The sequence below is a fragment of the Psammomys obesus genome, unplaced genomic scaffold (genome assembly GCF_907164565.1).
Source record: "Psammomys obesus unplaced genomic scaffold, mPsaObe1.curated_primary_1811, whole genome shotgun sequence".
In the NCBI taxonomy this organism is placed as follows: domain Eukaryota; kingdom Metazoa; phylum Chordata; class Mammalia; order Rodentia; family Muridae; genus Psammomys; species Psammomys obesus.
Window position 1 is genome coordinate 4,919,860 of NW_026596095.1, and position 14,629 is coordinate 4,934,488.

The 14,629-nt window shown below is 43.8% G+C and overlaps 1 protein-coding gene across 2 annotated transcripts in view; it reads left to right on the forward strand.

The window, feature by feature from the left end:
* Positions 1 to 14,055, forward strand: part of Frrs1 (ferric chelate reductase 1) — a 48,003-nt gene extending 33,948 nt beyond the window's left edge. For both annotated transcript variants that reach the window (XM_055628220.1, XM_055628221.1), the window contains exons 8-16: positions 1,017 to 1,164; positions 4,490 to 4,603; positions 5,862 to 5,977; positions 7,249 to 7,335; positions 8,487 to 8,584; positions 8,836 to 8,894; positions 10,228 to 10,371; positions 10,873 to 10,934; positions 11,006 to 14,055. In XM_055628220.1, coding sequence (XP_055484195.1) covers positions 1,017 to 1,164; positions 4,490 to 4,603; positions 5,862 to 5,977; positions 7,249 to 7,335; positions 8,487 to 8,584; positions 8,836 to 8,894; positions 10,228 to 10,371; positions 10,873 to 10,934; positions 11,006 to 11,098 — 921 coding nt within the window. In that variant the 3' untranslated portion in view covers positions 11,099 to 14,055. The remainder of the gene's footprint in view (positions 1 to 1,016; positions 1,165 to 4,489; positions 4,604 to 5,861; positions 5,978 to 7,248; positions 7,336 to 8,486; positions 8,585 to 8,835; positions 8,895 to 10,227; positions 10,372 to 10,872; positions 10,935 to 11,005) is intronic.
* Positions 14,056 to 14,629: the final 574 nt, after the last annotated feature.

Sequence of the window (14,629 nt, forward strand, 5' to 3'; positions counted from 1 at the left end):
TGTAGTGGCATATAACTAGCACTTTGCCTATGAAACGTGAGGATCAAAAATTTGAGACTGGGGCTGGAGAGCATTTGCTGCTATTGCAGAGGACTAGGATTCTGTTCCCACCAGCCACGGGGTGGCCCACAACTTTCTGTAACACTAGTTCCAAGGGATGCAGTGTCCTCTTCTGACCCATGTAGACACCAGGCGTATACATACATACATACATGTAGACAAAAGACTCATACACATAAAAGAAGATAAGTAAATTCTAAATCCCAAAAAAAAAGTTTTAAGCCCACCCTTTATTATTACATAGTGAGTTCAAGTCTAGCCTGGACTACAGCCTGTCTCAAAAACAGTCAGTCCAACAGAGGAACAGCCGAAATTCTGTTTCGGAAGTATTTCTCGCCTACCTGGAAGGAGGGGCATGTGTAAGCACCGATGTCTACGTGGTTGCCTTGTGTGTCCCTCGCTGGCATCTGTGCCAACGTGAAGCATTTCTTTTTCGTAGGAGAGTTGGCACTCAAATGTGCTGTGAAGGAGTGGTGGCTCTTCCTTAGTGTCACCACAGGTGAAGTGTGGCGAAGCAGCGCCTTCCCGACCTGACGCCCCCACATGCCTAGCTTTCCTGGGATTCGTCTGGCTCCACGCTGCACACTGGTCTCCTGGGTGTTGCTTGCTGCTTTTTTCTCTTCAGCACTTCTGCGTTGTTGTGCTGGTGGCCAGTCGGGGCTAGCACAGCAGCTAGATTTTCTAACCTGGGTGGAGGACCTGAGAGGTTCTGGCTCAGAGTGAAAAGTAGCTTTAAGAATGTTAGCCAAGAGGCATAAAGACCAACCGGCAGAATAATAATGAAAAAAAATCTTGGTATTCTTTGAAGGATAAAAACCAAGGAAATGAAAACAAGCAGTGAAAACCTGCGCCCCTAACCTTAGAGAAAGGAAATGGAAGAGGTCAGGGGTTTGAGCATGTCTTCTTTTTAGCAAGCCTTTGGGAAGTGTTGAGAAGCCCCCTTTGTGTGTTTGTAGGGGACTCTTGAGAATATGGCCTGGCGGCTGGCGGATGGCGTCATGCAGTGCTCATTCAGAAGAAACATCACCCTTCCTGGGGTGAAGGACAGATTTGTGCTAAACGAAAGCTACTACATATTCCTAGCAGAAGGTGCAGCTCACAATGGTAAGCACTTGGCTTAAATCTACCTTTGCACACTATTTCTCTCCCGTCCACTCCCCTCTCCTTGGCAGACAGGACTACAGTTGCTCATTTTAAGGTGTTCTTTTTGACTTTGTGTTACGTTTCTGCCTTTGTTGCTCTGAAAACCACACAGAATGTCAGCCAGGTTACAAGGCAGCATTGCTTATGATTTCAGTGGCCCCTGCTCTGTGCAATGAACTTGGGCCAGAACTGTAAGTGCCTTGTAAGAAGTATGTACGGTATGTATGTGTTTGGCCTTTGCTGGGTGTAGTGACTCGGCTGTTCCTAGGAACAGTGCCTTTGGGTTGTTGCAAGAAAGGCCAGCCTGAGTGGGACAGTCTATCCAATCTGGATCTGGTCTCCTTAGACATGAGCTTCTCTAGGAGGCAGGGAAGAGGCAGAGCATCAACCCTGGCAGCAGAATCAAGGTAGAAGGGGGTTGTGCCTGTTTGCTTCTCTGCTGTGTCATTTTCTATCTGGCATCTTCCTAAGTACAACGGAAACTGTGTGATCCCAGTATTATTTAGGAATATGAATGATTAGTTTTAGTTTTATTTTGTTTGTTTGTCTTTGTTTTGTCTTGTATTGAGACAGTCTTGCTATGTAGCCCTGACTGGCCTGAAACTCTCTGTAGACCAGGCTGGCCTTGAACTAATAGAGGTTCGCCTAGTTCTGTCTACCAAGGGCAGAGATTAAAGGCATGTGCCACCCTGTTCAGCCTCATCTTCGTTTTCTTAAAAAGTATCTTCAGTATGAGCACCTTTGCCACCTTGTTTATTTCTAACATTCGTTCCAACACAACACTTCTTTTATCAAGTGGAGCCAACGTGGGAGCTTGAGGCAGGAACTGAAGCAGACCATGGAGGAACGCTGTTTACTGGCTTGCTTCCTCTGCCCTGCTCAGCTGCTTATATACCCCAGGACCACCTGTGTAGGGATGGCACTGCCCACAGCGGGCTGGGCCCTGCCACACCAACCATTAATCAAGCAAAAGACCTATTGACATGTCTAAAGTCCAACTGAACTGAGGTTTCTTCCTTCCAGGCGACTCTAGTTTATATCAAGTTGATAAAAAACTAACCAGCACAGTTACATTTTGTTGTTTTCACTAAGCCACAAGTAAAATGATCACCTCGATACCTTGTTGGCTTGTATTCAGGTGTTTTGATGTGTCTTCATTGTTACCATTTCTAGGAAGACTGGTGATTTTAGTTTTTATTTCCTATTTAAACCAATAGTTTAAAAAAAATCCTGTTAAAAGTATCTGGCAAGACCTTATTCCCTCTTTTTTTTTTTTTTTTTTTTTTTTTTAAATTTGTTATACAGGTTATTTATCCTTCATATATTTTTTAAAGTTAATTTAGTTAATTCAATTAGTGTGTGTGCATAAGTGTGTGTGTGTGTGTGTGTGTGTGTGTGTGTGTGTGTGTGTATGTGTGTGTGCATGGGTATACACAGTTGCTCTTGGTTAGAGGACAGCTTTGCTGAGTCAGTTCTTCCAGATTATCAGGTTTGCAATATAAGCACTTGTGCCTGCTGAGATATCTCACAAGCCCTGTCCTTTTAAAATTACTGTGATATAGGCTGTTGCCTGATTTCTATTATTTGTTTTTGACAAAAGTTTATATATCGATTATATCAAGTTTCTTATTATTTTTGTACTTGCATAGTTTTTAAATATATGTATGCTCTATAATTTATTCTATTGTAGTGATGGGCATTTAGTTTATTTTCATTTAAAACAACATAAATTGTTGCTATAAATACTTGTGTGCATATATTTTTGGTTCAAAATCATTATGCAGAAGAGGAGGCAGAAAGATTGTAGGAGCCAGAGGAGATGGATGACTCCAATAAAACAGCATCCTTTAGACACACAGGGCTGATGCACGTATGAACTCAGAGACTGTGACATCTCGAACAGGACCTGCACATGTTCAAACCAGACGACAACATCTCAGCAAGGAAAAGGGGAGGTGGACATGGAGCCTTATTTTTTAACCAAGCTAATTGTAATTGATACCTGCTGGGAAAGGAGAAATAGATTTTCTCTGATGCAGTGTCACTGATTATATCAACCAGATGTCAGGGTTTAAAATTTTTTCTTCCTGTAGCATAAACATACATACACATATACACATACCTATATATATATATATATATACACACACATACACACATATATATGTACGTACTTGGAATAATCTCTAGCAAGAAAAGAAAAAAATAAGGCCAGACATGGTAACATATGCCGCTCTTTTTTAAATTTATTTATTTATTTTTATTAATTACAGTTTATTCACTTTGTATCCCAGCTGTGGCCCCCTCCCTAGTCCCCTCCCAACCCTACCCACCCTTCCTCTCCTCCTCCCATGCCCCTCCCCCAGTCCACTGATAGGGGAGGTCCTCCTCCCCTTCCTTCTGACCCTAGCCTATCAGGCCTCATCAGGACTGGCTGCTTTGTCTTCCTCTGTGGCATGATCAGGCTGTGCCCCCCTCAGGAGGAGGTGATCAAGGAGCCAGCTACTGAGTTCATGTCAGAGACAGTCCCTGTTCCCCTGACTAGGGAACCCTTTTGGACACTGAGCTGCCATGGGCTACATCTTTTTTGAGACAGGATTTCTCTGTGTGTAGCCCTGGCTGCCCTGGGACTCACTCTGTAGACCAGGCTGGCCTCAGCCTGCCTCTGCCTCCCCAGTTCTGGGATTAAAGGCATGTGCCACCAACACATCTCTCTTATCCTTTTACGTATCTTGCCTGCTTGTGTGCCTCTGCACCATAGTGTTCCTGCTACCCTGAAAGGTTTGAAGAGCATGTCAGATTCCCAGATCCTGAGCAAATGCTCTTAACCACTGAGCCAAGTCTCCAGCCCTTTCCTTCATTTCTCTTTGTCATTTAAACCGAGTCCTATATCATAAAAATGCCTTTCTCAGTTGTCTGCCTATTTTCTGCCCAGGCCCGGAATCTGTTAGAATGCAGGCATGGTTAGAGGTGGGGAGCTTTAAGACACATCTGTTAGTATTCAAGAATTACACTGGGTATTTTCAGTGGCTTGTCATCAGCCATTATTTTGACATTGTTTAACCTGTTAATAGCACACATTGTTTTTTGTCACTGCAAACTCTTCTATTCCTAGTCCCCGTTTTGATTCACCTTGCTGTTGGCTAAATTCTTTTAATTTTCAGGAAAGCCACATGTTCTCACAGATATCTTTATGTAGCTCTTACATGGGAATGCCAACTTTTCCTATTTGACTATTTTTCATTACTGTAAAGCATTTTCTTTCTATTCTGTGTCCATGTCTCAGGCCGAATTTTTAGGCACTCCCGGCAACCTTTGATAACATATGAAAAATATGATGTGACAGGCGTTTCAAAGAATGTAGGAGGATCCCACTCCTTACCCCTTTTGAAGGCTCATGGTAAGTTCATGGAGCACCTTTATTACGTTTTGTGGAATACGCTAACAAACAAGCAGGTGTTGGCTGGATCGGGAACGGCGGCAGGTGTCACTTAGCAAATTTTCATGACTCTTATCTACGAACATCAACATTTTCAGGTAGACTGCCCATCTCAATATTTGCCAATTTTTATTAAAAGTGGAAAGGAAATTTAATTCACTGGTGTTAATACCGGTGACCCATTAAAATCAGCCATGGAAACATCTAAATTCATCCATCTATAGCTAAAACATTGTTCTAGTTACTCCTATCTACAGCTAGGGTTGGGTATTACTGGGTTAGTTAATTTAATGTTTCTGAATCCTTGCTTGTTGTTTTTTTATTAAAATAAATGCAAATTAAAAAGTGGTCTGTAGTTCCTGCTGTTGAGTTGTAACAGCAGTTTAGTTTGGCAAACGCAGTTGTGCCCTTGGATCCTTCTGACGTGTTATAATTTGAGCGTAGAAAGCACTCAGTGCTTAGGCTATGGGCATTTGGGTGACGAGTGTCACGGAGCTGGGAGAGTAGCTGCTTGAACAAAAGGCTCTCAGATGCTTTGAGTCTAAAAAGTTGATTCCCCTCTCGAAGTACCCTGGCTTACTGTTGAAAAGGATTCAAAAGTAGGGAAGCAGTGCGAACTGTACCGTTACAAAATATTAACCTCTCAGGCGTTTTCTTACCGTGTTCCCTTCACATCCTTCAGCGCTCTCCATGGCTTCTTATGATTCCCAGCGCAGCTCACCTTGGAAGCCACTGCCCTGTCTTCAGCTGGACTCCGCTTCTGCTGTGCCTCCAGCTGGGCAGGAAGTAGATTTGGAGGTCACGTGTCTTTTTGTCTTTCGTTTGTTGTTTGGAGTAAGATTACGGAGAGGAGAGCTGCAGACATGCTGTTAGAAGGATCGTTAGGAACACAGTTTCAGTAGGCAGCTGCTTCCCCGTTTGTCCAAATGGGAGGAATAAGACCATAAATAAGACCGTAATAAGACCCATAAGACCGTGGCAAAGGCCAGTTTGACTAATACATGTAAAGCCTGCTAGGGGCAACGACCTTGCTGGTTGTTATCAGCAACAGTGACGGTGAACTAAGACCTAATGATGTAAAGTGGGTATTTTTTGGGGGAGGGGATCATATTTCGATCCCCCTAATGTACTTGGCTGGCTGTTTGAGCACTTGGCTTGACCACGGATGCAGTACCTTACTACTGTGTAACTTGAACCGCTGCTTCCTTCCCTCCTGTAGGTGCCTTGATGTTTGTGGCGTGGATGACCACAGTTAGCATAGGAGTGCTCGTTGCCCGGTTCTTCAGATCTGTTTGGTCGAAAGCTTTCTTCCTTGGTGAAGCGGCTTGGTTTCAGGTAGGCTGCAGAAAAGGCTTAAAGCAGTTTCCGTGTCACTTGGACGTTATGGCATGAGACTTTTGTGCTTTTGGTTTTTATGTTATTTACTTGGTGTGCTTGTGTGCTTGTGTGTGTGTGTGTGTGTGTGTGTGTGTGTGTGTGTGTGTGTGTGGAACAGTGTTTGTGTGGAAGTCAGAGGACAACTTTTGGGAGTCAGTTTTGTTCTACCATGTGGTTCTTAGGATAGAACTCAGGTCATCATGCTTGCCTGCTAAGCCATCTTGCTGGCCCACGTGTGCTTTCATTTTTCATTCCTCAGCTACTGTAGGTTTTAGATCCCCTTAATTTCCTAACTAACTGAGAGCCGATGCAAGATTACTTACAAAAGCATGGCTTTTCAAGGAGCGGGATGAACTAGGGGACTTATCAGGGCCAAAGGACTCTTCCTTACCCCTTGGTTTGTAGTGGGAGGAGCTGAGAAAGATTCACTCACTGCACTATGTGAGTTTGAGTCACGGAGCGCTGGAAAACAGAAACACAGGATGGTGTTCACTGCATGTCTGTCCTCTGCTGGATGTGCCCGTGAGAGATGGATTCTCCTTACCTAACAGTCAAGATCATCTGATTCTGTGTGGGGAGAGAAACTGGAAGTGCTCTTTTCCACGCTGAGCCTTCCTGGGGATGGAAAGATGGGGTCCTTTGGAACCCAGTGAGGCTCGACAAGAACCTTTCACAGGAAGACAGGCAGAGCAGCTTCATTTTCAAGGACTGTAGATCGTGCATATGTGTGTATGTAGTGGTCCATCAGGAAGTATGTGCCATGAGAGTGCGGATGCCTGTATCTAGGAAAAGTGTTCTTAAATGTGTGGTATTAGGAAAACTGGAGGAGTTGTTGCTTCATTTCTCTTCTTGGTTGACAGGGTTATTTATTCTTCTTTAAAACACTTTCTGGAAATTCTTGTTATGATGATGATGATGATGATGATGATGATGATGATGATGATGATGTATGGGTGTTTTGCTTGCATGTGAGTCTGTGTATCACCTGTGTTCCTGAAGAGGCCAGAAGAGGGCATCAGATCCCTTAGGACTGGAGTTATAGTAGTGGTGAGCTAAGTTTTCCTTAGCTTAATGTTCTACGACACTTTATTTCTGCTGTTGCCACACAAGTGGAATGTCTGCCTTCGGTGACTCCCCCGCGGTCGCCCGCTGCGACACCAGCCGTCTCTTATGAAGTTAGCCAGGGCAGGCTGTTAGCCATCCTCTCACCTTGCCATCTCCCCTTGCAGGTGCATCGGCTGCTCATGCTTGCTACATCTGTGCTCACCTGCATTGCGATTGTTATGCCTTTTGTGTACAGAGGGGGCTGGAGTCAGGTAAGTATGCCTTCAGCCAGATGCTTCCGTGTAAGTCTGTTCTGATGTCAAAGCAGATTGCTGTTTTAAAGGCGGATAATGAGGGATTTCTGTGTCTATCCTTCCTTTTCTCCATTTTTTTTTTTTTTTTTTTTGAGTTATCTGATGACTTCTCCTGGTTGGGGATCAGGAATGAAAGGAGACTATGAATGCAGATTACTTGGTACTTAAATGTATTTTCAGGCTGCATTATATTTTACACATTCCTTTCAGAATGTGTGTTTTCCTTATAGAATGTTGAAAATTGAAAGTATGATGTCTAAGATTTGTTTTTGTTGTTTTACGGGTATGTATGTATGTGAATCTATGTAACTCTAGCACAAGGGGCAAGCACAGCGGTTGTGAGCTGCCTGATGTGGGTGCTGGGAACGGAACTTGGGTCCTCTGGAAGAGAGTGATCACTCCTAACTGCTGAGCCATCTCTCCAGCTCAAGTGTGATGTTTAAGAAACACGACCAATTAGATCTCATGATTATCATTAAGCTAACAGAAATTACATCTCTGCTATATGACCAATAGTGCTAAGTACCTTATATATACAATTTTAAATAAATGAATTAGAATATAATGTTCACATCACTTCCCTCCTTTCCTTCCCTTTCTTTCATTCAACTCTTCCATATCTCCTCCCTCCAACTCTTTACGTGTTCCCCCCTCTCTCACACACACATACACACACCACAAATGTAAGTATATAACTATATCCTGCTGCGTCCATTTGGTGTTGATCATGTGTGTATGTCTCCAGGGCTGATGCTCTATATTGGATAACCAACTAGGGGACTCATCCCGGGGAGAGACTAATGCTCCCTCGTACAGCAGTTATGATTTGCCTGTAGTTCTTTGTCTGAGAGTTGGGAGTTCATAAGAACATTTACCCCCTTCTCTGTTAGCATGCCTCCTAGTGGCACTGTTCCAGCCGTAGGCAGCCCTGTTATGGAGGTGTCATGAGGTATAGTTTCTATGCCATTTCTAGAACACGTAATTTCACAGCAGACTTCTTGGTCTTCTGGCTCTTACTATCATGCCCTCATCTGCAGTATATATGGTTTTAAATTAGATTTAAATGGACAGGAAGGGCCGTGACTGTTTTAACGATGTCCTTTGTTCAGCGTGCAGGCTACCACGCATACCTCGGCTGTACAGTGATGACCTTAGCTGTCCTTCAGCCTCTGCTGGCCACCTTCAGACCACCTTTACACGACCCAAGGTATGGGCAGCTCTGACATACAAACACTTAGTGTGTGTCATTCAGTGGGCAACTGACTCTTCTTCAAAGCAGAAACACTTTGCTTTTTTGTAGAATGCAGTGATGGATTGCATTTACAGTTATGGATTTTAAAACGTGTTGCCGATACTCAATTCCCCAGCAATAGAGAAATCGCATGCTTCGCCATCTCCTGGGGATTAATTATTATTCCATCACTTTAAAGACTACTGACTGGTTCTTTATTTTGGTAGGAGGCAAGTGTTTAACTGGACTCACTGGAGTGTGGGCACAGCGGCTAGGATAATAGCAGGTAAGTAACTGCAAGGCCACTTACTCATACGTAATTGCTGGCTGTTTACACTGCAAGGCGTGATTTGGCTTAAATGATTTCAGATGCATTAGTAGTCGGAGCAATTGGCTGTTGAGGAGAAATCAGCCCGGAGTATTGAAATCTAGAAAGTAATTTCTACAAGTAACCATTTAAGTCATTATTTAAGCTTAAGGTTTTAAAAAAGCATCTTTAAAACTGCTTCATCCCCTCCCCTTGTCATTTCCCCACATTTGCCTTTGCAAGTAAATGAGGTTATGATAGTGACCCATGAAGCAGGTCAAGTTAAGGTCCCTTGGGTTGAGGTGGGTGAAATGAGCTTCGGACAAGCCCTCCAACCCCAGGCCATTTCCCTACTGTTTGTACTTGTGGGGCAGGTGGTTTCCAGAAGGCAGGCGGTGTTATCTGACACACACTTTCTTTCAGTACCAGGGACTGGACCCAGGGCCTCATATACGGTAGGCAAGCGCACTTCCACTGTACATCCCCAGGCCTTTTCGTAGTTTTTATTTTCACACCCGGTCTCACCAGTTTGCCTTGACCTCACTCTGTAGCTTGCACAGTCCTTGAACTTGTGATTTTCCTGCTTCAGCCTCCCAAACAGCTGGGCATGTAAGCCCGAGCCAGGCACATTTTCCATTTAACCCCTAGGGAGGCACGAGTCACGTGTTCATTTCTATTGCTTGTGGGATGAAGTGTGGGACCTTCTCCCCCCCCTTTTTTTTGCAGGCTTACATTTCTGGAAAGGTTAGGTATATCTGTTGTTATCGGTGTCGGGTATTGAACCCAGGGCTTTGCGCCTGCTGGCTAGTGCTCTACCCATGATCCACACATCCTTAGTTTGTGCGAGCTGTCTTAGCAACTGATAGGTCGAAATGTGCTCTCTTGTCTTATAACGTCTTACAATACAGAAGACCAGATTATCTTAGCCCTAAAGATTATTGTTTTTATAAATGTTTAATATATATAAGACATTAAATACACATTTATATTAACTATAATAAAACATTATATATGTATATATAATATATAGTTGTGTATATATATTATATATGTACATATATATGTATATATGTTTGCCTTTCGAGACAGTGTTTCTCTGTGTAGCCTTGGCTATTTGGAACTCATTCTGTAGACCAGGCTGCCTCAAACTCAGAGATCCACCTGCCTATGCCTTCCGAGTACTGGGATTAAAGGTGTGCACCATCATTGTCCAGCTGTTTAGTATGTTTTAGTTGATGTAATGTGCACCATTTCTATTTTCACTGGGCACTGAGTTCAAGCACTTTCTTTTTTTTTTTTCTGTTCTACACAGTGGCAGCAATGTTCCTAGGAATGGATTTACCAGGACTGAAACTTCCCGGTCCACAGAAGACCTATGTGATGATGGGGTTTGTGGTCTGGCACATCGCCACCGAGGTGGTTCTGGAGATACACGCTTACCGGCTCTCCCGAAAAGGTAACCCACTTGGGATGCCCTATTGTGGGGCTGGAGAGATGGGGCATGCTGTGCAAGCATGAGGATCTGAGTTCAAATCTCCAGCACCCGAGTAAAAAGCCAGGTATGGATGTGTGTGTCTGTAAACCTTCGTGCTGTGAGGGAATGGAGACAGGAGGCTTGCCGGGATTGGCTGGCTGCCAACCTAGCTCCAAGTTCAGTGAGAGACCTTGAGTGAAGGAGATAAGGCAGAGAGTCCCCGTGTGTGTTTGTATGCTCGTACACACACACACACACACACACACACACACACACACACACACACACATATGCATGCACAGATGCACGCAAGCGCACACACATTCCACGTTCAGAAAGTTTGCAACATTTACTAGACTGAAATGGCCAACTCTGTATCCTGGAAAACTGAGGAATGCCAGGACTCAGGTTTTATCTTATTTTTCGAGACAACTAGTTTACTTGAGTGTCGCCATTCTCATAAGCGTGCGTTGTTCTTGGCAGTTGAAATACTGGATGACGACAGAATTCAGATCCTTCAGTCGCTGACAGTCGCGGAAGCAGAGGTGAGAGTCCCTTGTTCCGGACACGGGCCCTCATGATGGTGCTTTCCGCTAAATCTCAGCTTTTCTTTCAGGGCCATGTCTTTAAGAAGGTGGTGCTGGCGGTTTACGTGTGTGGGAACGTGACCTTCCTCGTGGTATTCCTCTCTGCCATCAACCACGTATGAGCACGCTGAGACTTTATCTATTTATTTATTTTTTTGTGGGCCTGGGTCACGGTCACCGCCAGAACAGGAAGGGAGACCTGAAGCTGGTCCTGAGTGGCCGCAGCGTGTTTTAATCAGGAAGACCCGTGGACGTCACTCTGGAGGAATTCTCAAGTCTGCCTTTTCCAGCTCCCGCTCAGTCAAGCCTTGACCGGACCCCTGTACCCGAGGTGACATGGCTCTCAACATCTGGATTTAAAACAGTGAATGAAACAAAGGAAGATAATTATCTCAGGCAAAGGATAGATGGAGACTGCATCTTTGGGAATGAGACAGGTTCTGTGTAGCCCAGGCTGGCCGCCAGCTGGCTGTGTAACCAAGGATTACCCTGAAGCTCCGATCCGCTTCCTGGGTGGTGGGATGACAGGTGTATGCCACTATCTGGTTTTAAGGGGACGGTAACTTTCATGCCAATGCTGCTGTGGGACTTTAAGGAATATGTTTGTGTTGACTAGTTTATTTAAGACTTCTTAGTTTTTTTTTTAAAGTGTTGTTTTCACACACACACATAGATACACACATACATATGCTCACACACACACACACACACACACACACACAAGAAAACCTGGAAAACAACGTGTTTTCCAGTCCAGGATTTGGGACTTTTTTTTCATTGTTTGTATTCCAGTGCTTCTGGTTAAAGGTAGAAGTGTGCTTGATTTATTCACTGGACATTTCGCTAACATTTAATTATATCATGGATATGATATTTCCTCCTTTTAGCAGTGAAATGCAAGTACGCACCTCCTAATTAGAGATCTCATCTATTTCTTCATCCTAGGAGAGCTGAAAGGACGTGTTGTGTCATTTCGGCTCTGATGTCAGTTCTTACAGGAGCTTTAAAGAACAAAGCTGTGAACTTCACCTTTGCTAAGACTCACCCTTGTGAGTGCATCCAGGGTGTCCAACACAAGAGAAGGGTGTTCTCATCTCTTGTGAGGATAAAATAACACGGATGGCTCCCTCTGGAAGACATCCCTGGTGCTCTAGTGACAGGAGGTGCTGTTTTCCTTCCCACTCAGTCATTTTGTCTCAATGTTTGCTATGGGGACTTACAGCCAGTGGGTGGCGCTGTAACACCGGAGGACTCATTTGCTCTGTTTGCATTAAGTGTTTTTATTATGGGGCTATTTTTCTTACGTTCTACGTATGGCTCTTGATTTTTTTTTTTCCTTCTTCTTTTTGGGTTGGGGTAATAGTTGCAGGAAACTTAAATTAATGACTGCTATTATTACTTTCTGATTTAATATTTTGTTCTCTTTGATGATTTATAATGACTTATTTTCTTTGATATTCTTCCAACCATGTAGCAAATGAAGATAATTTTCTTAGGCAAAGTAAGCAAACAAAATTGGACATTAAAAAAAATAAAACAATCGTGAGGATATATTTTACTTCTTTGGATATTCCTTTGGATTATGACATAATTTCTGGTTGGCCCCAGAACCCTATTTTTATCTATGAGCAAATGACCTCAGCTTCATGTTTTTATTTCTAATCAGTAAATTGGAAACGTTCTATTTTTCTCTACGTCTTAGTTGGAACTAGCTTAGGGTTCAGGTGGCAATTCCTTGTGTTTGTGTTCAGCGAACGCCGTGTTACAGTTTATTCTACCCCTGGGGAATGTCTTTATTTCAGAAGAAGGGTTGGCAATGCAGTTCAGTAGCACGAGGCTTGAGTGGCACGTGTGAGGCCTGGCTCCATCCTAGCGCAGGGGGAACGACGGGGGAACAGGTTAAATCTACACGCAAACACGTTCTTTCAGTTTTTCCACTCTAAGCTGCTAAAGGCTAAAGCGTGCCTTAATAAATCATGCTTGATATCTGACAAGGAAAAATTCTTTTCAGGAAAAGGTGGAATTTGCTTGGGTTCAGTTTCCAGACAGGTGATCTTCCTGGATTTCTAATGCTGAAGCCAGTATTATAATGTGTTCTTGCCAAAGAAATATTTTTTATTAACTCAGAATTTCATATAATGTATTTTGATCATATCCGCCTCAGCCTTTCTCAGATTTCTACTGCTTCCCTACTCACAAACTGCATTTTTTTTTTTTTTTTTTTTTACTTTTTTGATAATTTGTACTGTCTATACACTCCAGGGTTTTGGGCCATTCCCTGGGGAGCAAGGTCCATTTATCACAAGCCACCCCCCCAAAGAAAACTGACTCCCTCCCATGAGAAGCCATCAACTGTCTATCGGTTCTCAGGTCCATGGAGCTCGAGGACCCTTCCCACTCGGTGCTAGAATGTGGTTGCATCTTGGGCAGGTGTTGTGCAGGCGACCCCCCAGTGGCCGTGAGCTTGGGAGCGGAGCTGTCCTGTCTGCTCCTCAAGAAACCGTTTCCCTCCTTTTCTTTCTCCCCAGCCCCTGGCTCTTACAGTCTTTGTGCCCCTTCCTCTGAGTTGGTCCCTGAGCCCCAGGAAAGGGTGTGATACAAACGTCCCACTTGGGGCTGATCACCCCACAGACACTTATTCTGTGTTTCAGCCATCTGCGGGTTTCTGCAGAGCATGTTCTTTTTTATGGAGTGATATTTGCTCTGGTGAGCTCTGGTGCGCTCCTCCGTCGGCTGGTGCGGGGAACTCTGTGCCACTTAATCGTAGCATGCCCTTTGTTTCCCTTAGGAACACTACAGTTCCTCTCCCTGTGCTCGGTTTCCAGACATTACAAATGCTGCTATTTGCCCTTCAGGTTTTCTTCTTGTTTCTGTAATAAACTCTCTGGATAAAAAGTATATTTATATATCTAAAAAGTATATATACATATCTATCTGGATAATGAAATGATTTTGTGTGTGTGTGTGTGTTTCGTCATATTGTCAAAACAGTAAAATCATGTTTTCTTAAAGAAGGGATAGTCTGTAAAATAGAGATCAATATGTTTTTCACAAAATAAAAATATAGTCTAGAAAGTCATGGTTAGGCTAGCGTGCATAAATGGAGTCGTCTGTTGTTGTTTCTCTTGGCTTCTGGTTTGAGGATCTCAAAGCAGGACACAGGTGGCATGTAAGTTGTTATTGAATACGGGAATCACATTCGTGTTAGCACTTCTCAGTTTATGTCAGGATTTGGAGCTGTAGGTGAACCCTTCCCATATCTGGCTCCATAGGAGGCCGTGGGAAGGATAACACAGCAGATGCCAACTAGGAAGCCGAGGGGGCCGTGTGGCTCTTGGCTGGAAGTCTATTTATGTATTCTAGTAAAGCAAGGGGAAACAAAGGACAAAGGCCCTTGTTCAAGATAATCCATTATTAATGGAACGAGAGAAGCGATTCTTTTAAGTTCTTTATAAACTGGATCGGCCCTCTCCCAGCTCCTGTGTCCTCCTTCCTTCCTTGTCTAACCCCTGCCACACTCGTTCCTGTGTCCACAACATTGGCGCTCACCCACCTTACTGCCTTTCTGTTCTCATCATAGCCAGGGCTGGCTGATTTGTTTTGCTTACAGTTCGTTCTTCTTCCTGGTGCCTCGTTGTCCTGTTTCCAACTCT